A 26903-nucleotide genomic window follows, 5' to 3' on the forward strand; every position below is an offset into this window, starting at 1 on the left:
AATATGTGCTTACTGAAATATACAACATATGTACAGGCTACTGTGGACGAGCTTCGGGAAAAGAAGGCAATGTACGATGCTTATATCCACAGATTACGATGCTGGGCTGAATACATGTGGAAGTCGGGTACTGCACATCATTCACGTTATGTCCTTTCTTCCCACTCCACCCTCAATCTACATATTCTAATCTAACAAGGTATCGTTGCTGTCTAGATACACAAATTGTTAATAATAAGTGCATCAACTGGTTCTTGTAAGAAATTCGTCAATGGAACAGAAGGAGCTGACCACCAATAAAAGCTTTTACTTCCTCTTAAACTATATCTACTAACAGGTTGCTGGCAGGTCATTTAAGCGTGTTTCTGAATAATGGATGCCTTTACGGACAAAAGTAAGTGACCGTAAGCATTTATGGAGGCTTCTTATCCTTGGTATCGATACGTGAACTGAGGAAAGAGAGATACAGTATTTATGACTAACTTCGTTAAGGAATAACCTACTAAGAAGCAACAGTCAGACTACACAGTTGACTGAACGGCTTCTGCAAGACTTCCTGAATTCAGACCACAAACGATTCGTGTTACACGATTTTGGACCCAGAAAATTAACGAGTTCGGTGGCAGTGTAGAGAGATGCGAGGTCACAGTACAAAAACATATTTTATACTCAAATTATCTTGTGCAAATTGTGTATAATCAACAGAACATTGTACAATAGACACCAACCGAAGAGGCAGCGCATTTGTTAAGTCACTGACCTCATATCCAGGAGCTTGAAATTTGCTTTGTCCTTCCATCTTCATTTAGGTTTTCCATGGTTTTCCTGAATTTGTTACTTATTTATTGTATTGCGCATGGCAGAAGCACATATACAAACACAAATACAACAATAAACAAGAAAACAAACGTGCGACACATGTAGGAGAATATAAAGAACGCAGTAAATACCATATAACAGACACAAAGGAATAAGGTATGTAGCATTCAAGACTGTTGACTTTCCATCGATGTGCAGATGTTGTACCCACTTCACAGCATGAGGTGCGGCATCCATTAAGACATTACTGGATGCCCCGTGATATGGCGACAGGTGAGACCATGTAATGCACCCAAGAACATTGTCGAACATGATCGATTTTGTGGTCTCAGTGTTATTGTGCGGGGAGACATAATGTTCCATGGGCATACTGATATACAAATCTTTGTTAATGCGTCAGGATTGGCCAAGAAGGGAAAGCAGTAGGCACCAGTTGAGGTGAAGAATAAAACATAGTTTAAACTGTACGAAGTTTTAACGCCGTAAAAAGAGTCAGGCCTGGAGAAGCCACCGAGACTGAAGGGGCAGCCGCCCAAGACAGCAGGTGAAGAGGGCGTCTGATCGGTTTGGAAGCTGCCAGCAGAAGAGAGCGAACGGCGTGTCCGCTCCCGGCAGCTGGCCATGGTTCCACCCCCACGTGACCACCTTCAAGCCTCCCTATTGGTAGGTCAGATCGTAAGACGCGCAGTTCGGTAGCGTTTCCTCGTCAGCAGCACATGAGTTTAGCGGTGATTTTAACGTCGTAGACCGGCGTAGTGGTGGAAGAGAGAATGTTTTCGAAGATGCAGAATTGGAGACATTGCTGAGTTTAGACTCGCGTCAAGTTCAAGAAGAATTGGCAGGATTAGTGGGTGGAGTGACACAGCAAGCCATTTCAAAAAGTCTCAAGGCTATGGGCATGATTCAGGAAGAAGGAAATTGGGTCCCGTGTGTGCTGAAACCAAAAGACGTTGAACGGCGTTTGTGTGTTTGTGAACAGTTGCTTCAGAGGCAAAAGCGGAAGGGATTTCTGCATCTATTGTGACCGGGGACGAAAAATGGGTTCATTATGATAACCCTAAACGAAAAAAAATCATGGCGATATCCCGGCCATGCTTTCACGTCGACGGCCAAACCGAATATTCACGGCTTTCACGGCTCCAAGATCATGTTCTGCATTTGGTGGGACCAGCTCGGCGTCAAGTACTATGAAGTGTTAAAACCAAGTGAAACAATCACAGGTGCTCGTTATCGAACACAATTAATGCGTCTGAGCAGAGCATTAAAAGACAAAGGGCCACAATACAGCGAGAGGCACAGTAAAGTGATTTTGCAGCACGACGACGCTCGACCCCACGTCGCAAAAGAGGTCAAAACGTACTTGGAAACGTTGAAATGGGAAGTCCTACCCCACCCGCCTTATTCTCCATACATTGCTCCCTCTGACTATCGCCTGTTTAGATCAATGGCGCATAGCCTGGCTGAGCAACACTTCCGATCTCATGAAGAAGTCACAAATTGGATCGACTCGTGGAGCGCTTCAAAAGATGAAATTTTTTTTCGACGCGGGATTCGTACACTGCCCGAAAGAGGGGAAAAAGTAGTGGTCAGCGATGGAAAACACTTTGAATGATACATGTGTAACCAATTTCTTTCGTTAATGTCGGGGAAAAACCGGCGGAAGCAAAGTTCTACACCTTGTAGTTTCTCCAAATGGGTAATACGAGGGTCATTTTTAAATTAAGAACCGATTTGTAATAGAGTGAAATGTATCAGAAACTACAATATGCACATTTTTTCTCTTTTCAGCATAGTCACACTGAACATTTAAACTATTTCAAGTCGTCGCACCAGCTTTTGGGTCCCTGGATCAACTCTGCGCCTGACAGTTAAATCAGTTAGTAACAGTTACTTCAACGTGTCATCATTTTCCAAGCGCTTTCCACAAGGAAATTCGTTCAGTTTTGGAAACAGATGAAAGCGCGATGGTGCTAAGTCAGGGCTGTACGGTGCGTGATCCACTAATTCCCAATGAAACTTGTGGGACTGCGTCTTTGTTCCTGCCGCAACGGCAGGTTGAGCATTGTCGTGAAGCAGAGCGACGCCGCCAGAGAGCAGTCCCCGGCGAAAGTTTTGAATAGCGCGCCCCTAAGCTTTAATAATATTTCACAGTACCTCTCAGCATTTATTGCATTCCACTTGGCAAAATGTCTAACAGAAGAATGCCTTTCCGGTCCCAAAAAATCGTGGCCATGATTTTCCATGTTGAAGATTCTTGTTTGAATTTTCGTTGTTTCGTCGGGGACTTTGAATGACGCCACTCATTGGATTGACGTTAATTCTCTGGAGTGTAGCGCGCTATCCACGTTTCATCACCGGTCACAATGTGACTCAAGAACTCGTCACCACCCTTGTGACAGCGTTCCAAAACGTACAAAGAACGTGCCATTCACATTGTTTTGTGTTCTTCTGTCAACGTTTTCGGCACCCATCTCACACACATTTTTTTTGTAGTGAAGTTTGTCAGTGACAATGTGAAAAACCACTGATCTTAAAATTTGTGGAAATTTCTGATGCAACTCGTTAATAGCGAAGTGCCTGTTTTGGCGAACTGCCTCGTCAAATTTTTGTATCAAGTCTTCATTCATGACAGCAGACCATCCAGATCGTTCTTCATCATGCACATTTGCCCTTCCTTCATTGAACAATCTACACTATTTACGCATATTACCATCACTCACTACACCAGCACCACAGACTGCAACAAGCTGCTGGTGAGTTTCAGCCAGACGAACATGTCTTGCATTTGAGAGCCTAATAACCGACCTCACTTCACAATTGACAGGATTACTGATGGCGACAGACGAAGCAGTATAACAATACAAACAACTCCGGCAGAGATGTCAAACGTAATGGCGGCGTGGTGGGAGACTGGCCAAGAGCGGGCGACCGTGGCAGGATGCGCGAAAACGATGCGCTGTCGGTTCTTACTTTAAAAATGACCCTCAAATAACAAATACTTTGCTGAATAAATGACTTCCCAAGTTAGAGCTCGACAAAACCTGTAACTAAACGTCTTTGGGAGCTTTCCAGGAAACTGAATTCTTAGAGTTAAAATCATGTAGAGTATTCTAGCCCTAATCATTTGTTTATCGTCACATACGAGGTGCGACAATAAAGTAATGAGACTGATGTGAAAAAATGTTGCTTACCGTTTTAGTTAAGTTTAGTGTTGTCTCCTTCAAAGTAGTTCCCTTCTGATTGCAAACACATTTTCCAGCGCTTCTGCTATTGATGGTAACATTTCTGGAACTCATCTTCTCTAATATCCTCCAAGACCCTCGTTACAGCTTTTTGGATATCTCGTGTTGTTTGAAAATGGTGTCCCTTGACCGCCGTTTTGACTCTTGGAATAAAAAAAAAGTCGCACGGAGCCATATCCGGTGAATAAGGTGGCTGTAATAGTACTGAAATTTGTTTTGAGTTTAAAAATTGCTGTACTGACAGAGCAGTATGGGATAGCGCATTATCGTGATGCAAAATCCAGTGTTGGCACGGACATGAAGAACTCTTCTATGAAGTCTTTCTAAAATTTCTTTGTAGTAATATTGGTTAACTGTTTGTCCATTATGAACAATTCCCTTGGAACCAAAGAAGCACACAAACATGCATTTCACTTTTGACTTTGACATGCGAGCTTGAGCTTTTTTTGGTCTGAGTGATCCTTTTGAGCACCATTGCGAACTTTGGCGTTTTGTCTCTTGATCGTACTGAAAAAACCAACTTTCATCACCAGTGATAACACGACTCAACCATTCTGGATTGATTTCCGTTTGCTCTAACAGATCGACTGCCACATTTTCCCGTGTTTCTCGCTGTTGTGATGTGAGATTTTTGGGGGCCATTTTTGCACAAATCTTTCTCATACCAAGATCTTCAGTTACTATTAGACGAACCGTTTCTTGATTGATGTTCAGTTCTTCTGCAATCATTTTCATGGATAATCTTCGATCAGATGATACGAGTTCACGCAACCTGCCGGCTGGAGTGGCCGAGCGGTTCTAGGAGCTACAGTCTGGAACCGCGCGACCGCTACAGTCACAGGTTCGAATCCTGCCTCGGACATGGATGTGTGTGATGTCCTTAGGTTAGTTAGGTTTAAGTAGTTCTAACTTCTAGGGGACTGATGACCTCAGATGTTAAGTCCCATAGTGCTCAGAGCCATTTCACGCACCCTGGCCAAGTTGACATCCATCCGTGAGATTGATGGTCGTCCACTGCGGTCTTCATCTTCAACATTCGTTCTGCCTCCACTAAACATTTAATGCCAATGAAAAACTTGATCTCTTGACATAACCTCCTCTCCAAAAGCCTTCTGAAGCTTACCGGAAGTTTTCGTCGTGTTTTCACCCAATTTAATGCAAAAAGAAATGGCATACCGTTTCGCAATATTATGCGGTTCCATTTTCGTAACGAAAGACACAAACACGTGTTAACTTATTACGGCACAACTCATGACTGAGCAGTTGCATCGATGTGCCGCTTGGACTAGAATCAGCTTATAGACCAAGGTCAAATATATTGTACCTACGCAAGCCTGCAGGGTTGTCACATCTTGCAAAGAAAATCAGTCTCATTACTTTATAGTCGCACCTCGTACACTGCCAGACAAAAAACAAGTGAAGCACCCAGCAGGGGAGGAGGAAGCAAAATAAACATTCGCAGGTTGAGAGGGTATTTAGTGTTGTTTCAGTGATTACAACAGCGAGTCAAATTTACAAAGAACTTGGCAGCATGAGCCCACTTTTTAATATAATGTTACACCTCCACTGACCCAATACATGCACTGTTTTGGTTGGGAAGGATCTCATGAAGCTGCTGTATCCTCTTCTGAGGAAAGATGGCCCACAAGTGTCGTAAATGTTCTTGATATCCTGAATACTGTCACTGGCATGGAGTTGACATCTGTGCTGGCCCCAAACATTTTCTATTGGACACAGGTCTGGGGATCTTGGTGGCGACAGGAGTACCCTGAAAACATGCAGGCAGTTCAGAGACATATGTTGCACGTTGAAGGTGGCACCACGGTACTGTCAGGTAAGAGCTAACACTTGAGGACGCAGAATGTCCGTGACGCGCCATCATGACGTCACAGTTCCGTCAGTTGCGACTAGCCGTGCCTCGGAATCATATCTGATGGCTCCCCACAGCGTGATATCGGGAGTAAGACGATAAGTCTCTCGGAAACACAGGAAGAATGAGAACTGTCTCCAGGTCTCCAACATACTCACCGACAATGGTCATCCGGAATAATGCAGAACGACGATTCATCTCAGCACACAATGCAGCGCGCAATTCTTCAGAAGCCCACGTTTCCTGGTGATGGTACCACTCTAAACGCATCCATTTTTGTTGTTGTGTTAATGTCAGTTCCTTAGACCAGCTGCTGCACGAATGGTGCAGGAAGACTTAGAATGTTGCAGGAAACCCATTACTACTTGTTCTCAGATGGCAAGCTCTATGAAGGGGTTATGATATAGTTGGTGGAAAATATGGCAATGCTCGCTTGTGGTGGTCAGATGTGATCTGCTGGAACCTAGACAACGAGTATGCTTGTCCCACGATCCCATGCAGGCCAACATCGGGCCACTATCACATTGCACTGCTCCACAAATCTGGATATTGTACCAATCGCCAATGTGGCCAAATGGAGAACCACATTGAGGCCCCTTTCAGGCTACTGTCAATGGGCGAGGTGGCGCAGTGGTTAGCACACTGAACTCGCATTCGGGAGGACGACGGTTCAAACTCTCGTCCGTCCATCCTGATTTAGGTTCCCATGATCTCCCTAAATCGCTTCAGGAAAATACCGGGGTGGTTCCTTTGAAGGGGAACGGCCAACATCCTTCCCCATCCTTCCTTAAACCAATGGGACCCTGTTTGGTCCCTTCCCACAAATCGACCAACCAACCAAACTATTGTCAGTTGTGTCGTCAGTAAGTGTCGTCTCTGTGTCCTTCACAATGATCACTAAACATCAGGCGCTGTTCACAGCCTTTACATACCCAACCAGGCCTGGTAACAACACTAAACCCGAACAACACCAATATACTATGGTGGGCGTTCTATTTGTCACACAGAATTGCATCTCAAATTACTTAAATACTGGTGGATGGCGTGTACGTGTACGAAGTTCCACCGATGATGTCTTCTGGGCACTTCTTGTTTCCGTTTGGCAGTGCAGCTCTCTGTATTATAAAGTTATTTAATCAGATGTGTCCTTGGTGAAAATTTTAATAAACATTGGTTCAATAATGTGACTCAACAGTGTATATACTCTGAGGTGACAAAAGTCATGAGGTACCGCCAGATAATCGTTTCGGGACTCCTTTTGGTCGTAATAATGCAGCAACTCGACGTGGCAGGGACTCAACAAGTCGTTGAAAGTCCATTACTGGAATATTGAGCCACGCTGCCTCTACAGCCGTCCATAATTGCGAAAGTGTTGCCGGTGCAGGATTTTGTGCAAAAACTGACCTTTCGATTCTGTCTCATAAACGTTCGATGGGATTCATGTCGGGTGATCTGGGTGGCCAGATCATTTGCTTGAACTGTGGCCTGGTGACGTGACACACTGTCATCGATAAAAGTTCCATCGCTGTTTAGGATCATAAATCGATGAATGGCCGAAAATGGTCTCCAAGTAACCGAACGTAAACATTTCCAGTCAGTGATCTGTTGGACCAGAGGAACTAGTACATTCCGTGTAAACACAGCCAACATCATTATGAAGTCACAACCGTGTATGTTCGTCGTACATCCCACATTGATCTCTGTGGTTAGTTCACGCAGTGTTGCTTGTCTATTACCACAGACAACTCGCCGCTGCTGTCGGTCGTTAAGTGAAGGCTATAGGCTGCTGCGTTGTCTGTTGTGATAGGAAATTTGGTATCTCGGCACTCTCTTGACACTGTGGATCTCGGAATATTGAATTATCTAACGATTTCCGAAATGGAATGTCGCATACGCTTATCTGCAAGTACAATCCTGCGTTAAAAGTCGCGGTCAAAGCCACGTCGGACACCTTTCCACATCAGTCACCTGAGTACAAATGACAGCTCAGCCACTGCACTGCTCTTTTATATGTTGTGTACGCGATACTACCGCCATCTGTATACGTGCATGTCGCTGTCCCACGACTTCTGTCACCTCAGTGTGAGTGTTTATGGAGAACATTATTTGTGAAGACACGTGTCTTTGTAGCGAGCACCCGGACGAGCCGGTGGAGCTGCGCCTGGAAGACGGCGAGCAGCGGCTGGACGGCGTCTTCGACCCGCGCCGCCCCACCAAGGTGATCGTGCACGGCTACGTGGGCGGCGTCGACTTCAACGTCACCAAGATGGTCCGACAAGGTGCGTGCGTCTCTGCAGTTCTCACACTCAATGCACAGTACGCCCGACTAGACAAAAAATTAATCACCTGCCATGCCGAATACCCTATTTCATTGAAAGTATCCAGGCAGGCATATGTACGAGGCGTGTTTTTTTAAGTAAGGTCCGTTTTATTGTATGCACTCGTAGTTCGCGCGTATACCGCAACGAGCGCGAGCGTCGTGTACCGGCATGCCTCGGGAACAACTCTACTCAGTTTCAGCTCTGTAGCTATCCTTTACAGTTCTGTTCTGTCTTTCAAAATTTTTAAGACTATCAACTCGCCCGCCGCGTGTGAGGTTCGCTCAGTTATAACGGTTTTTGTCAGCAAGGAACGTGTCTGCTGCAGAAATTCATCGACACATTTGCGAAGTGAACGGTGCTACTGTTACGAGTGAAAGCAAAGTGCGTAAGTGGGTACAAGAATTCAAAGATGGCCGTGACAACGTCCAGATGAGGACCGCTCCGGTAGCCTTTCTTTGATTACGGACGATTTGGTGGCTTCAGTTGAAGCGAGGATTCGTGAGAGCAGGCGCTTCACAATAACAGGTCTCTCAAACGAATTTCCTGATGTATCGTGACCAGTGCTTTACAATATTGTTTCTGAACACATAAAGTTTAGGAAACTGTGCTCCTGTTGGGTCCCAAAACTCCTAACAGAGGACCACAAAAACCAAAGATTTGAGTGTGAGCCGGCCGATGTGGCCGAGCGGTTCTAGGCGCTACAGTCCGGATCCGCGCTGCTGCTACGGTTGCAGGTTCGAATCCTGCCTCGGGCATGGATGCGTGTGATGTCCTTCGGTTAGTTAAGTTTAAGTAGGTCTATATCTAGGGGACTGATGACTTCAGATGTTAAGTCCCATAGTGCTTAGAGCCATTTGAACCATTTATTGAGTGTGTGATGAAACTCTTGACTCGTTATCACGAAGAAGGTGACGACTTCTTGAGTCTGATCGTAACTGGAAACGAAACATGGGTTTCGCATATCACGCCCGAATCGAAGCAACAGAGCAAGGAATGGAGACACACAACACACATACTCGCCAGTGAAGGTGAAGGCCAAACAGACACTGTCCCATCGCAAAATCAGGGCGTCGGTGTTTTGGGATAGGCACTGTGTTTTGTTGGTCGACTTCATGCAGAAACATACTGCCAAACCCTGAGAAAGCTACACAGAGCGATTCAAAACAAAAGACGCGGCACGCTGACAAAGGGAATTGTCCTTCTCCATGACAATGCAAGACCTCACACTGTAGGTCAGACACTCGATTTATTGGACAGTTTTGGCTGGGAAGTTTCAGACCACCCACCCATCCACCCTACAGTCCCGATCTTGCGCCGAGCGATTACCATCTGTTCATCCACCTCAAACAACACCTCAGTGGCAACCGTTACAATGATGACAAGGATTTGAAAACGGCAGTGAACTCTTGGTTATCGGAGAAGGCGGCAAGTTTTTATGAAGAGGGTATTTTAAAATTCGTTGAGAGGTATGATACATGTTTCAACAAACTTGGCAACTATGTCGAAAAATAGAGTGAAGTATGTAGTTTCTGAAAATAAATTTACTTTCTTGAAATAACCTTTCGTTGTGTACTTATGTTCAATCGGACCTTACTTAAAAAAACACGCCTTGTAATAGGAAATTTATCACTAGATGTCACGACAGGCAGACCCGCCACTATAATTGGAGATGGGGAGTATTGTATTGTTAGTAGAGAATCAGTAACAGCAGCATGATTCGATCATGAGAGCTCAATGACATCTCACAGGGATTAGTAATCCGATTTCACCTGAGCAATAAGTATATCATGGATATTTCAATCATTCTAAAGCTGCCCACGTCGGCTGTTGGTAATGCCACTGTGAAGTGGACACGTGAAGGAATAACTATAACTAAACCAAGCCTACGCAGACCAAATGAACTGGTGGACAGCAACCGTCGAGCATTGTGAAATGCAGCTGTAAAAAACCGCATAAAATCAACAAAAGGAATCGCCCGTGAGTTCCAGAGTGCTACCAGCAATCCATCTAGCACAATGACTGTGCACAAGGTATTAAAAAGAATGGCTTACAATGGTCAAGCAGGTCGTCATAACCCACACATTTCTGCAGTCAGTGCTAAGCGACACTTGGGGAGGCGTCAAGTGGAGCGCCACCGGACATTGAATGACCGGAATGGAATGATTTTAAATAATGAATCACGCTACACCCTACGGCAATCCGACGGAAAGGTTTGAGTAGGAGAAAGTCTGAAAAACATTAGATGCCCTCATGTAGTGCCAACAGTGAGGTACAGAGAAGGTGGTAATGATGTGGTCCCCTTATTGCGCTTAAGGAAACGCCAAATGCAGAAGAGTATTAACACATTTTACAGCATTGTGCACTGTGCACAGTAGAGGAACGGTTGGAAGACGACGACTGTGTGTATTAGATGATGTTTGGTTTTTGGGGCACTCGACTGCACAGTCATCAGCGCCTGTACGAAGTTCCAGTTTTTACACAGTCCAGTCTTGCCACTGTCACGAATGATGATGATAATGAAAACACCAACACCCAATACCCAGTCAGAGAAAGTCCCCAACCCGGTCGGGAATATAACCCGAGACCCCATGTTCGAGAGCCAGCAACACTAGTCACTAGACCACAAGCTGCGGACTGTGTGTATTAGCACAACAATGCATCCTGTCATAAAGCAGCATCTGTAAGACAATGGTCCGTGGACAATAACATTGCTGAAATAGACTGGCTTGCTAATAGTCCTGACCTATACCAATGGAACACCTTTAGGGTTAGTTAGAACGTCCACTTCTCTGATTTTAGCGGTTGAGGAAGAATGTGCTACCTCCAGAGACGTTCGGATATCTCTTTGAAACTTTCTCAAGCAGAGTTCAAGCCATCATAAAGGCGAATTATGGACACACTTCATATTAATGTCCACTAATAGGTGTCCAGATACTTTTGAGCAGATAATATGTAATACTAACTTATGGCAGAATATGTAACACATGTAAAATTTAAAATTTTCCCGGCGAATCAACTGTTCAAAGAGATTTTGGAATTGCAGCCAGTCGTCGTAAACTTCATTCCACGATATTTCGGTCAAACAACTGCCAGCCATCTTCAGGTGTGCCAAACAAGGACTTTTTTTCTTTCTTGTTATTTTAAACCTTTACAAAAGGTAGGCTGGCAGCGGCCTATCCATGCAGCTCTTCGGCCACAGAAAAAAAAATACAAGAAACATGAAGACATAAAATCAGGAGACATAAAAACAGGAGACAGACAAATGAAAAAGAAATGAAGTCATTCACGGAAGGCACTGGTCGCACAGGGAAGTTCAGCTTAGTGCACAGACGTAGACAGATGGTTGAACACATGAATGTAGGAGCACTGCCAAAGAAACACCATTGCACTAAGATGAAGAAAAAAACTAACACAATGATGGTGACCTTCGGCGCTCTATAAACACCCTGTTGCACGAAGAAAAAGGGGGGCCTACTGCAGGGAAATACGGTAGGGTAGGGGGGAGGGGGCAAAAGATGCCAGGTGGAGAGAAGATGGGAGGGAGAGGGGAGAGGGTATGGGGTGTGTGGAAGCCCAGGGAGGGGGAGGAGAGGGAGAGAGGAGAGAGGAAGTGAGGAGGGAGAGAAGGGAAAGAAGGTACCCTGGAGGAAAAACGCAGGAGTAGGAAGGGGAGGATTCAAAACTGGTAGGAGGGGTAGATGGAGGGGACAAGGGCATTATCTGGGAGGGGAAGTTGTCGGAAGTCACCTTGGGCAAGGGTATTGATTATGGTAAGATGGAGAGCGGGTGGGATCCAGGTGTATAGGCATGGCAGCGGATGGGAGAGGAAAGGGTGGAAGAGACAAGTGGGTGAGGCAGATCAAGTGTATGGGAGGTGTAAAGGATCCGTATCCGTTCAAGAAAGAGGAGGTGGTATGGAAAAGGAATTAAGTCATAGAGGATCCATGTGGTGGATGCGAGGCGGATGCGATAGGCGAGGTGGAGTGCATGGCGTTATAGAATTCGAAGGGACTTGTAGAAGGTAGGAGGGGAGGAGATCCAGGCAGGATGGGTAAACAGAGGATGGGGCGGATGAGGGATTTATAGGTGTGGAGAACTGTGGATGGGTCCAGACCCCATGTGCGGCCAGAAAGGAGCTTGAGGAGGTGGAGTCGGGAGCGTGCCTTAGCTTGGATCATCCAGAGATTGGGGGTCCAGTAGAGGTGACGGTCAAGGATGACACCAAGGTACTGGAGGGTGGGGTGAGGTTGATAGGATGGCTGTAGACAGTGAGATAAAAATCTAGGAAATGGAAGGAAGGGGTGCTTTTGTCTACAATGATCTTCTGAGTTTTGGAAGGATTGACCTTGAGCATCCACTGTTTACATCAAGTGGTGAACCAGTCAAGATGGGATTGGAGAAGGTGCTGGGAGCGTTGCAGGGTGGGGGCGAGGGCAAGGAAGGCGTTGTCATTGGCGTATTGGAGAAGGTGTAAGGGTGTGAAGGTGGTGGCATGTCCGCAGTGTAAAGAAATTAGAGAAGAGGGGAGAGGACAGAACCTTGGGGCACACTGGCGGAGGGGTGGAAGGTGTAGGAACCCGTGTTATGAATGGTGGCGTAGGAAGGACAGTGAGAATGGAAGGAGGCGATCATACAGACTTAGTTAGTAGGAAGGGCGAAGGTTTTGAGCTTGAAGAGGAGACTGGAATGCCATACACGGTCGTAGGCACGTTCAAGGTCGAGAAAGAGGAAGATGGTTGAGCGACGGGAATTTAGTTGTTGTGAGAGGAGGTGGGTGAGGTGAAGGAGAAGGTCATTGGTAGAGAAGGACGGTCGAAAGCCACACTGGGTAGAGAGAAGGAGGTGGTGCTGGTGAAGGTGCTGGTGGATGCGTCAGGTGAGGATGGATACAAATAAGTTCTCCGCTCCATCTTATATAGTGTGCTGATGGTAATGCCACGCATGCATTGAAATCACGGAGACAGAAGGACCACACCGCCCAGCAGCAGCGCCCTCGGTGGTGGAACTGTAAGACTCAGATGCCGTCGGTATTGTCGCTGGCCGCAGCTATCGAAGTCTTCTCGCGTCTTCTTCTCGAGCTGCTGCTGGGCGGTATGGTCCTTCTGTTTCCGCGATTTCAACGCTTGTGTGGCAGTACCATCAGCGCACTATATAAGATAGAGCGGAGAACGTCTTTGTCAGTCCTCATTCGGCTCACCTGAAGATGTCTGGCAGTTGTGCAGTTTACATATAGGTGAAGTTTACGTATGTAAAGCATGTATCATGAAAGGAGTGATTTTCTGTCTGATAGACAACCACGTTTGTTCTTTGTCTTCTGTTGAAACTAGATAACAAGCTATTTATCTGCTAAACAAAATTCATAATAAAATGGGCTTAAAATTAAAGCTAGACCTTAGTTGTACAAAACAGCTGTTCTGGTGATTGCCAAGTCCATAGTGGCGGACAGGACATCATGGAGCAACCACATACATTTCCTGAGAAGTTGACAGCCAGTCCACGCTTGTAGTGGAGTCGTCCCTGTTAAGCTGAGCAGGTGTAGCACATGGTGTGGGCCCAAGAAAAAAAAAAGCAAACTGCAAATGTCGCTAGGCCAACGTAGGCTAGTAATTCAGCAGTCAGTACCAGTGCCCAAACAGCATGCTTGCGTGTTGTTACGATAGCTTTGTGTTGACACAGTCTGAACACAGTGGATCGGCAGTCGAACCTGGCTCTTGAGCTCCACCACCAGAACTAAATTGGGCTCCTGTGTGGCAAAAGTTGGGACCGCATTCCCATCTGTGTTGCTTGGAAACGAGTACAAACTACCTCACTCCTTGCCCTGACCGTGAATTTCTCTAAAATCACAGTGGAATAGATTAGATGTGGTGACAGATTTACGACTGAATGTGACAACACAACTGTACTTAAAGAGGAGTCGACTACATACTCAATTAATTAAGTATATTTTGAGGAAGAGTCACAAATAAATTAATAATGGAGCTCTCACGATTGAAAAAAGTAAAAAGGCACTGACATATGTAGCGAAGGTGCCTAGATATCATACACGTTTTACTGGACTAGGAGAACTGCATTCCAGTCGCCCATGACTATTAGATTTTCGTCCCCCTTTACATACTGCATTACCCTTCAAATATCCTCATACACTTTTTCTATCTGTTCATCTTCAGCTTGCGACGTCGGCATGTATACCTGAACTATCGTTGTCGGTGTTGGTCTGCTGTCGATTCTGAATAGAACAATCCGGTCACTAAACTATTCACAGTAACACACCCTCTGCCCTACCTTCCTATTCATAACGAATGCTACACCTGTTATACCATTTTCTGCTGCTGTTGATATTACCCGATACTCATCTGACCAGAAATCCTTGTCTTCCTTCCACTTCACTTCACTGACCCCTGCTATATCTCGATTGAGCCTTTGCATTTCCCTTTTTAGATTTTCTAGTTTCCCTACCACGTTCAAGCTTCTGACATTCCACGCCCCGACTCGTAGAACGTTATCCTTTCGTTGATTATTCAATCTTTTTCTCATGGTAACCTCCCCCTTGGCAGTCCCCTCCCGGAGATCCGAATGGGGGACTATTCCGGAATCTTTTGCCAATGGAGAGATCATCATGACACTTCTTCAATTACAGGCCACATGTTCTGTGGATACACGTTACGTGTCTTTAATGCAGTGGTTTCCATTGCCTTCTGCATCCTCATGTCGTTGATCATTGCTGATTCTTCCGCCTTTAGGGGAAATTTCCCACCCCTAGGACAAGAGAGTGCCCTGAACCTCTATCCGCTCCTCCGCCCTCTTTGACAAGGCCGTTGGCAGAATGAGGCTGACTTCTTATGCCGGAAGTCTTCGGCCGCCAATGCTGATTATTTATCAAAATTTAGGCAGTGGCGGGGATCGAACCCGGGACCGAAGACGTTTTGATTATGAATCAAAGACGCTACCCCTAGACCACGGGTCATGGGCGACTGCAATCCAGTTGTAGGGGAAGGAGTAGGTTACAGGAGAATATGGGCTTGGGACAAGGAATGAAAGAGGAGAAAGACTAATTGAGTTAGGTAACAAGTTTCAGCTAGTAATAGCGAATACCCTGTTCAAGAATCACAAGAGGAGGAGGTATACTTGGAAAAGGCCGGGAGATACGGGAGGATTTCAATTAGATTACATCATGGTCAGACAGAGATTCCGAAATCAGATACTGGATTGTAAGGCGTACCCAGGAGCAGATATAGACTCAGATCACAATATAGTAGTGATGAAGAGTAGGCTGAAGTTCAAAGCATTAGTCAGGAAGAATCAATACGCAAAGAAGTGGGATACGGAAGTACTAAGGAATGACGAGATACGTTTGAAGTTCTCTAACGCTATAGATACAGCAATAAGGAATAGCGCAGTAGGCAGTACAGTTGAAGAGGAATGGACATCTCTAAAAAGGGCCATCACAGAAGTTGGGAAGGAAAACCTAGGTACAAAGAAGGTAGCTGCGAAGAAACCATGGGTAACAGAAGAAATACTTCAGTTGATTGATGAAAGGAGGAAGTACAAACATGTTCCGGGGAAATCAGGAATACAGAAATACAAGTCGCTGAGGAATGAAATAAATAGGAAGTGCAGGGAAGCTAAGACGAAATGGCTGCAGGAAAAATGTGAAGACATCGAAAAAGATGTGATTGTCGGAAGGACAGACTCAGCGTACAGGAAAGTCAAAACAACCTTTGGTGACATTAAAAGCAACGGTGGTAACATTAAGAGTGCAACGGGAAGTCCACTGTTAAATGCAGAGGAGAGAGCAGATAGGTGGAAAGAATACATTGAAAGCCTCTATGAGGGTGAAGATTTGTCTGATGTGATAGAAGAAGAAACAGGGGTCGATTTAGAAGAGATAGGGGTCCAGTATTAGAATCGGAATTTAAAAGAGCTTTGGAGGACTTACGGTCAAATAAGGCAGAAGGGATGGATAACATTCCATCAGAATTTCTAAAATCATTGGGGGAAGTGGCAACAAAACGACTATTCACGTTGGTGTGTAGAATATATGAGTCTGGCGATATACCATCTGACTTTCAGAAAAGCAACATCCACACAATTCCGAAGACGGCAAGAGCTGAAAAGTGCGAGAATTATCCCACAATCAGCTTAACAGCTCATGCATTGAAGCTGCTTACAAGAATAATATACAGAAGAATGGAAAAGAAAATTGAGAATGCGCTAGGTGACGATCAGTTTGGTTTTAGGAAAAGTAAAAGGACGAGAGAGGCAATTCTGACGTTACGGCTAATTATGGAAGCAAGGCTAAAGAAAAATCAAGACACTTTCATAGGATTTGTCGACCTGGAAAAAGCGTTCGACAATATAAAATGGTGCAAGCTGTTCGAGATACTGAAAAAAGTAGGGGTAAGCTATAGGGAGAGACGGGTCATATACAATATGTACAACAACCAAGAGGGAATAATAAGAGTGGACGATCAAGAAGGAAGTGCCCCTACTCTTCAATCTGTACATCGAGGAAGCAATGATGGAAATAAAAGAAAGATTCAGGACTGGAATTAAAATACAAGGTGAAAGGATATCAATGATACGATTTGCTGATGACATTGCTATCCTGAGTGAAAGAGAAGAAGAATTAAATGATCTGTTGAACGGAATGAACAGTCTAATGAGTACACAGTATGGTTTGAGAGTAAATCGGAGGAAGACGAAGGTAATGAGAAGTAATAGAAATGAGAACAGCGAGAAACTTAACATCAGGATTGATGGTCACGAAGTCAATGAAGTTAAGTAATTCTGCTACCTAGGCAGTAAAATAACCAATGACGGAAGGAGCAAGTAGGACATCAAAAGCAGACTCGCTATGGCAAAAAAGGCATTTCTGGCCAAGAGAAGTCTAATATCAAAAACCGGCCTTAATTTGAGGAAGAAATTTCTGAGGATGTACGTCTGGAGTACAGCATTGTACGGTAGTGAAACATGGACTGTGGGAAAACCGGAACAGAAGTGAATCGAAGCATTTGAGATGTGGTGCCATAGACGAATGTTGAAAATTAGGTGGACTGATAAGGTAAGGAATGAGAAGGTACTACGCAGAATCGGAGAGGAAAGGAATATGTGGAAAACACTGATAAGGAGAAGGGACAGGATGATAGGACATCTGCTAAGACATGAGGGAATGACTTCCATGGTACTAGAGGGAGCTGTAGAGAGCAAAAACTGTAGAGGAAGACAGAGATTGGAATACGTCAAGCAAATAATTGAGGACGTAGGTTGCAAGTGCTACTCTGAGATGAAGAAAAGGAAAGGAATTCGTGGCGCGCCGCATCAAATCAGTCAGTAGATTGATGACCAAAAAAAAAAAGGGAGACAATGTCTGGTCAGCCACGAAAAACCACACACTGGGAGGACAGAAAATGAAAAAAAATAAAACTCCTAATTGAGGGTGAGCGAGAGAGATACTCTCTAAAACCGTAAAGATGGAACGTTGCAGTAGCATGTGTCACGCTGTCTTACACACCATGAGGAACTTGCAGAGTGTAGATGTAGACGTAGCTGTAGTCATAAATGTAGCCACGGCATGGGGATGTCAGTGATATGGATGCATCGTCACTATCTCCTCAACTGAGGAGAATCTGAACACATCTTTACATCACGGAGCTGTAGAGCCTGGAGTACTGCTCGCTCCCCCTTGCCTAACGGAAAACTCCACATGGCAACAATAACTGACTTGCAAGCCTTCTCCAAAGCTTGAAGACCTGCACGTTCGATTGCCGTGTTGCCCATCTCACATATCTGGATAGTACTTCTTCGCCGACTTTTTCATCACACCCTTTCAGTACCCAGAGCACTCTAAATTTATACACGACCATTTCTTCGGAGGAACATATTCACGCCATCTTTAATTCCACGCCACAGGCTCTGATGTCAGCACGTGGTGTATCTGTATGAGAGGACCTCTGGCCACATTGACAAAACGCAAGGGTACAGGCTCCACACTGGACAAAGGCGTCCCAGGCACTATTGTGTACCCAGACGGACTGGACGGACACCCAGCACATATCGTTGGCTGGCAAGGTTGGAGACAATGCAATGGCGGGACCTGACAAACTGATAACTCAACAGGACGTGGAATTTGGAGATGTGGCAGAAACAAATAGTACTCAAGACTCCACAGGAATGTTAGAAATATGTGTTCTTGGCGAGCGAATATGTCTATGTGCGGGAAAAGAGACCATTATGCAATAGTAACCAAAGATGCTGATAATAATTCGTTTAGTAACATGAAGACACTGAGTTGTCGAATCAGATGTATGGACAAGCTCATAGCAAAATTTGTAGAATGCTAGTGGAAATTCTTTCCTGTAGTGTGGAATTTCGCTTTTAGGCCTGGCGAAAGCATTTCAGCCACTACTTGGAGGTCAGTCAAGACGTTGTTTCTTAGTGCACTCCTACAGCAGGAGGAGGTCATTAGCTATTTCTCCAACTATCCGCTGATCTGTTATTAAACTTTATGGTATCTGTAGTACTCAGTTATACTGTCTCAACATGGCCCATAAACGGTAGAACCATCTGGTCTGGAGTCATGGAAGCGTGTCTTAATAGCAGAAGGACTCGGGTTCGGCCGGCCGGTGTGGCTGTGCGGTTCTAGGCGCTTCAGTCTGGAACCGCGTGACCGCTACGGTCGCAGGTTCGAATCCTGCCTCGGGCATGGATGTGTGTGATGTCCTTAGGTTAGTTAGGTTTAAGTAGTTCTAAGTTCTAGGGGACTGATGACCACAGATGTTAAGACCCATAGTGCTCAGAGCCATTTTTTGAACTCGGGTTCGAGCGAGGCAGATCTCTTGCTGTGGGGATTACTGAAACATCGGGCTTCAAAGAAAATGACCGACCGCGCAGAGTCCTCTACTTTTCGTAGCCAACCTACCTGTGCTCATCTACACAGTTTTAGGCAGGTTGCTTAGCTGGGTTAGGTTGCCAGACACTGACTTCTCCTAACAGGCAGAACCGCTGCACAGGCACCTGTCTGGGGTATTCTTGTGAGGTGGACCTTTCAAACTTTACTGATAGATGTCTCGTACAACTTAAAACGCCATCTTGGCGAAAATTATCAGTACCCGAGTTAATAGCCATTACGACCAGCAAAAATTTATACTGTATACTTGGTATCCCTCGTTTGCTCTCGCGATACCCATAAAACCACGAATATAATTAAGGTAGAAATTAATTAATGAAATTGCTAGTCTCAAGATCTGTTAATCTCTAACTGACCTAGTTCTGATATGGCGCTAATGGTTTGTCACAGCTGGAGGGTGTAGCATCACAAGTGGGCACGTGGGATAGTCGTGTGATAACCAGTGCTAGATTCGTTGTGGGCGACGCGACACTGTTGACAACGCCTTTGGCATATGATCACTATATTAGAATTGCTGTACGCCACACTGGCTTCACTGAAACATCCAGCTTGCTGTGCGCCGTTGCAGGAACTTTCCTCTCATATACTGGGTCTCCAGAAAGTCCTTTACACGCTTGTAACTTCAATGACACAGTCATTTGTCCTTAACTTCCGTACGTGCACAACCATTATTCCTGCACAGTTCAGGTAACCTCCACGTCCTCCATCTCATCCGCTTTAACAGCTGCAGTGTCATATGCTGGAAGACTTGAGGCACATTTGCTCACAGAGCGTCGTCGTCGACAGGTTGGATCTGTTAGGCGGCCGGGTATAAAGGACTGGTGAATTTGGAGACCCACGTCCTATCCATTGGCAAGAGAACAGTTCATTCAGGCGTTCACGAACACCAAGTGAGAAGTGGGCCAGAGTTCCATCGTGTTGGTAAAGAACCGTGTCATTGACGCCGGAAGCAACAGCGAACATCTTGTTTCTAACAAACGTTGTTCTCCATGACATAATCTACCACTCCTAGACGTTTAACCACTGTGAACTTCATGCCACAGGTACTTCCCATTGTACTAAGTTCTTCCTGTTCCATTTGCCTATGGAGCATGAGCAGTCTGCTTAAAGAACTCTCGCGTAACTCTGGTTCTTATAACATTGTAAGTAGGCATTAATATTATCTTAGAACCTTTCCATTTCGTCCGTGTTTGCATAGAAAAACAGTAATATCACAAATTGAGTCCGCCTTGATGCAAAACAGCGTGTTATTCGTTTATTTCTTTATTATCCCAAACTAGTTTCGGCGACAAATATCACCTTATGCCTTATTTATTGTATGCTACAGCATGTTTTAAGCAATTGTTGGCGCTGTTTGTGACATATTTTCTGTGCACTTTTTTCTGTTGCCTTCTTTTTATTTAGCGAACATCATGTCATCTGCAACCATGTGAGCGGTTGTTAGTAAACAAATACTCAACGGTGAACTTCGTATGTCAGCAGTATATACTTGGGGTTGTGGTAGTGTTGAGGAAACCAGTTATTTTGGTGTGTATTTAGCTGTTGCTTAGCTATTCGTGTACTCACGTTCGTTGGATGGTGTGTGGTTGCTTTTTACACAGAAAAAACAAAACTTTTGCACTTTGTTTCTGATCCAGAATAAGAGAGAGATGGTACACACTAACATACAATAACAAAATATCACATAGAATAGGAAAATCTTAAAAAGGCAAGGGATCCCATTAACATTCAGAACAAACAATACAGTTAAGAGAAGACTAAGATCAGTCAGAAAAACCTCAGACAAATTCAGCAACGCTGGAATATATCAACTCACTTGCAACTCTTGTCAGGCCCACTACATAGGACAAACAAGCAGAAATTTCCGAACGAGGTACACAGAGCACATGAGAGCTCTAAGAAGTGACAGCACAATTTGCAGAACATCTAATAAACAAAACCCATAACCCCACTAATATCGAAAACGATCTACGCATTCTGAGAAACAGCAACAGTTTATACCGACAACTGACAATAGAAGAAAATTACCACATACAAAAGGCCATAGTCGAAGGGAAATATGTAACAAGTGAAAACACAACTCTCTGCAACAACACACTCTTTGCCGCTCTGAGAGAACTCACCGAGGACAGAACAGAAAGCACACACACGCAAAAGAACCACTTCCCCATCACACACAGAGACATAAATAGTGAACAGAAGTCGTCGTAATTCGCGCTATAGTTTTCATAGCCTTTCTCGCCACTTGCGATACGGATCTCGCGACACGCGCGAACAGCAAGATGGCGTAACATTCTGGATCAGAAACAAAAAGTTTTGTTTTTTCTGTGTAAAAAGCAACCACACACCATGCAACGAACGTGAGTACATGAATAGCTAAGCAACAGCTAAATACACACCAAATTAACTGGTTTCCACAACACTACCACAATCCCCAGTATAGCCTATACTGCTGATGTACGAAGTTCACCGTTGAGTATTTGTTTACTAACAGCCGCTCACATGGTTGCAGATGACACGATGTTCGCTAAATAAAAAGAAGGCAACAGAAAAAAGTGCACAGAAAATATGTCACAAACAGCGCCAATAATTGCTTATAAACATGCTGCAGCATACAATAAATAAGGTAGTATGAAAGGATCAATATAAAACAATATTTCAAAAGACGATTTGTGAAAATGCAATAATGTTTTACTGTGGTTGTACAACCATACCATTTTTCTGCATGTTTTAGATTTAAAAAACCCCACTGATGATGGTGATATTTGTCGCCGAAACTAGTTTGGGATGATAAAGAAATAAACGAGTAACACGGTGTTTTGCGTCAAGGCGGACTCAATTTGTGATATTACTGTTGTAAGTAGGCTTTAGCAGGGAAGTTTGCGTCTATCTTCAAACGTCTGCCAGTTCAGATTGTTCAGCTTCTCCCGTATGTGCCAAACAAACCGGTGCCTGTTCGTGCTGCCCTTCTCTGTATACATTCAGTATTCCCTGTTAGTCCTATGTGGTATGGGTCCCACACACTTGAGCAATGTTCTCTAGGGGTGCACGAGTGTTTTGTAAGCTACAAGGTTTGTAGACTGACTCCAGTTTCCCAGTATACTATCGGTGAGCTGCGTCTGCCACCTCCTTTGCGTTTGACCGAGCCTATGTGACCATTCCATTTCATACCCCAACAAATTTTTACACACAGACATTTGTATGAGTTGACTGATTCCATTTGTGAATCACTGATACTGTAGTCATAGGCTACTAGGTTTTTTTTTTCGTTTTTCAAAAGGCACAGTTTTATGTTTTAGAATATTTGACGGAAGCTGCCAATGTTCGCGCCAATATGAAATATTATCAAGATCTTACAGAATATCAGTGCATCTTTCTCAGGTATTACTTCGTTACAGATATTTTTAAAAAAGCTGAAATTTTGCAGTCACGTTATTAGCTTTGTAGACTGCAATATTAAATTTTGCTGTTTAGTTTCACTGTCCTCCTGTTAGGGTCCGGAAAAAGTACATGTGCGTCATTTGTTTCGCGTCAGTCTGGAAACACGTTGCTACGCTTCGACGATAATGAGCGATATAGTCTGTCTACGACTTTCAGAATATTATGAAAATGCTGTCATGAGCTAGATTGTGATGGACCCAGTGGCCAGTGTTAAAGACGCGGAACTAGATTTTCATTCCCGACCTACCATGCCGATACTGATCTATACTTTAATTCTTATTCCTGGTTCGCACCAGGCGATGCCAGCTAGGTTTCTTAAAAAGGTCACGACTACCATTTTATCTCACATTCGTCAAATCCGAGTTTGTGCTCCGTCTGTAATATCAACGTCGTCGTGGCGTCAAACTGTAGGTTTGTTTTTCGCAGAACACGGCTATGTGTTAGAGCTAAAAGAACTCACCAGAAAAATCATCCCTTCAGAAAAGCGCATGTGATGCAGAGCCGGTGCCAAGCGCTCATGTCAACCTTTACGCCTGACAGAAGCCGTCGCAGCGAAATGCCCGCAGGTTGTACGGAATGAGCGCAGTAACATGGCTCGATGTGAAGATACGACAGGAAGGCGGGAAGTACCTATTATGTGCGGTTGTCGTGGACTTTTTGGCCGTTGACTTTGCGACTCGTGATCTAAACATGAAATTTCGGACACAGATATTGTAGCCGTGGATTTTCCGACCCTTTTAGTTACAAGAACATTCCTATGGGATCTTACGAATATACCGTAAAAATTGCACCCATCTTCTGTGCATAGCTGTCTTGGTATCTGCGGCTCTGTTTTGGTACCCAAAAACAGTTTTTCAGATGCTTCTCGATAGCAGGTAAAGATTTTTAGTAACAGGAAGGTGGTATATCTATCAAAATGCCTAGACAATTTAAAGTAAAAATTTCTTGAAACTGCTGCGATTGTTTGCTATTTAGACCCCGCCTCACCCCGTATTTCACGTGTGCATGTAAGGTTTCCTTGAACCTCTGTATCTTGGAAACGGATAAAGATGTCAAGAAAATTGTCGAGTATGTTCGAATCGTGATCGTAGGAATATGTTGTAAAAATTTCAGCCATTTACTGTGAACAGTCGTGTTGGAACTCACTGCTCGGTACTGGTACGATAAATGGCGAAAAACCTTTTTGATTTGAGGTTTTCTAAGGAACCGGCCATGAACTAATGTTGCCTCCAGAAGCTTCTTAAGGCCCACGTAGGCCACATCAAATGCAAAAAGAACCATTCTATTTGCTCCATTTGCCTAACAAGGAGGAAGTATGTAATATTCATAATTTGACTTACACTGTAGGATAGCGCCACTAAGACGCTCCTTTTGCTGGGTAACAAATGGTCCATCGTCCAAAGGGCCATCCAGAATACTTGACGCTACCTTGCTATCACCAACAGGACCCGATGTATAAGCCCCTGAGGAATCCCGTTTTTATGCACGATTTGGAACTTATTAGGTAGCCCAAGATGTCGCATGCTTACCGATAATATCTGTTATTCTTTTGTTAAGATTTATGTACGTCTTTTATTTTTGAAGGGGCAGGCCAATGGAGTCTTTTTTAATTTCAAACATAGCATTAACTGAATCTTTCTTCAGCTTATTTATCAGCAATTATACCTTCGGATGTTTTTGATTTATTGAGGACTTCAGTTTTCTGTAGCAACCTTCGACAACGTTCGTGGTCCTGTGCCGCTGATTCAAAACATTCCACATTTGAACTGGTATACTAGTATTTTGCATTCACTGATTGCGCATATGGTCTGAGAAATGCGTGACCTTTTCTCCACCGGGCATTTCCTTTATGATAACCATAAACGCTTTATCAACGCTGTTTAGTGGAAAATGTGCCACTGCAGAACACATGCTACAAAGTAGTCGGACCTCTTCTCTACTTCTGTATTCCTCCGTTAATCCCAGTTCTTCTATTTCTGCCACAGACATCGACTGAAGTGCAAACTGCAACCGGAAAGGGATTCAGGGAACACTGTTTTCATTGCTTTAATTGTTACCATTTCGAAGTCTAGCACTGCAGTTTCCGGCGACCACCCGGTCATCTTATTTTGCAATCCCGAAAAGGTCTTTCATATTTATTTTGAATTTTGTCTGATGAGCAAAGCAAGTAAAACAGGAAATACTTTCTTCTCCTGTTCTGTGCTTCCGATATCGCCGCTTATTGTGTGAAATTGTCTGAACTGTTTCGAACAACTGTCATATGAGTCATCCATAAGAACAGTTCCATTCCCACACAAAATTTTGTCAGCTTTTCACAACGGAACAACAGGATTCTTCTGTGAGGAATAGACGCATCGTCAGTTTTCAGCAAGTTATTTCTTCAGTTAATTTCAGAATGCCTTCACTCAGTTGAATCTCTGAAATAGTGCCAGGATTGTGAGTCATCCCAATAACTTCCCCTGTTGCTTTATACAATGCAGACTTGGAGTACCCATAATTTGGCATATTTGAGACGACGTTACAGATCTCGAAATCTCTCTTTTAAAAATCTGGGAAAACAGGCAGTAGTTACGCATTCGCTTTTTAATCTACGTATTCGATTCGTCAAGTAGACAAGAATGTTGCTGTTAGCTCAAATACTGCCATTCGCAATTTTTAAACGGCCTTCACACTTACTCCGTTCAGAATTCGTGCACAACCAGTTCACTCCGTTTTCGGTGCACCTGTAATGATGACAGTCCTTGAAAAGACAAGGCTTTCCTTTCGTTGTTGTAATTATTTCCATTATTCACGGTGTTAGAACTCAAGTAGCGCAAAAAACTGCACGAAAACGAAGGTTGTCGGCGAGAGTACTGGCCAACTAACGGTGGAAACACGTCGGTTGGTACTGAATGGCTCACGTAAATACCACGATGCACCTGCAGTAGGTGACGAAATGAAATAAATTTCGCAATAGGATATTGAAATGAATTCAACGGCGAGAAGCGAAAATTTGTGCCGGACCCGGCCTCCTCTCCGGATTTCCCGCTGTAGAAGAGTGGTCGCCTTCACGGATTCGGCTATCCGAGCACGCTTTCCGTTAGACCAAAAGTCCCAACTTGTAGCACACTACTTAGTTGGTCCTACAGGCGAAAAAAGTGCTCGGATGTCCGAAAAGTGAATGTGACAGCTCGCGTAAAGCGATAACTGCGGTTTCAAGTAGAGGTTCGAGACAAATTTTCACTTGTTAACGTTGTATTCATTTCAGTGGTCATCTGCGGTTCAAAAATGGCTCTGAGCACTATGGGACTTAACATCGGAGGTCATCAGTCCCCTAGAACTTAGAACTACTTAAACCTAACTAACCTAAGGACATCACACACATCCATGCCCGAGGCAGGATTCGAACCTGCGACCGTAGCAGTCGCGCGATTCCGCACTGAAGAACCTAGAACCGCTCGGTCACCGCGGCCGGCGATCAGCTCCGGCCGGTGTCATAATTTATTTCGTTTCATCATGTATACGTACGATTGCGGGATCAAGAATGGTGTCTGTTCTTTCGGACATGACCTAAAGAAAAGACACTACACATATATGCCTACAGTGGGATAGAGAAACGTTACCATCGGAATGCCCATGTAGCTGTTCGCAAGTGTGCATAACAACTCAGCGAATGAAGTTGCCTGATTTATACATGTGTGAACGTGAATGAACGTGGATCGTCCAATATGTGTACGAGGAAAGGCAAGACACTCGCATCCACGTAACATGGCGTAAAAATAACGGGCGCAGCAATATCGAACAAGATCCAAAGGACTGTAAAGCGCTGTCAATGACAATCGGTTTCAAACCCAACAGTAGCTGCTACTCTCAGTAGGCTACCTCATAAAAAGCCGCTGTCCGTAGTGACACGTAAATCTGTGCCTTTTCAGCGGGCCAAACAACTCAAACTGGATCGTAAATCTATCAGCTTACAGAAAATATGGTTCAAATGGCTCTGAGCACTATGGGACTTAGCATCTGAGGTCACCATTCCCCTAAAACTTAGAACTACTTAAACCTAACTAACCTAAGGACAGCACACACATCCATGCCCGAGGCAGGATTCGAACCTGCGACCGTAGCAGCAGCGCGGTTCCGGACTGAAGCGCCTAGAACCGCTCGGCCACAACGGCCGGCTACAGAAAATATGATAAGGATCATTAGCAAACGACGATTACAGTTCTACGGTCACTACATAGAGTAGGCGGCAACAGGCCCACAAATAAAAGTCGAAAACTTAGATGCAAGGTGCCAGATTTACCAATTAACCTTTATTCACTAAA

General features: G+C 44.4%; 1 protein-coding gene across 1 annotated transcript in view; it reads left to right on the forward strand.

The window, feature by feature from the left end:
* Nucleotides 1–26903, forward strand: part of LOC126416368 (pancreatic triacylglycerol lipase-like) — a 247527-nt gene that overhangs the window by 83156 nt on the left and 137468 nt on the right. Inside the window, exon 3 of the mRNA XM_050084048.1 lies at nt 8062–8210. Within this exon, the coding sequence (XP_049940005.1) occupies nt 8062–8210 (149 nt within the window). The remainder of the gene's footprint in view (nt 1–8061; nt 8211–26903) is intronic.

Source organism: Schistocerca serialis, chromosome 8, assembly GCF_023864345.2.
Source record: "Schistocerca serialis cubense isolate TAMUIC-IGC-003099 chromosome 8, iqSchSeri2.2, whole genome shotgun sequence".
In the NCBI taxonomy this organism is placed as follows: domain Eukaryota; kingdom Metazoa; phylum Arthropoda; class Insecta; order Orthoptera; family Acrididae; genus Schistocerca; species Schistocerca serialis.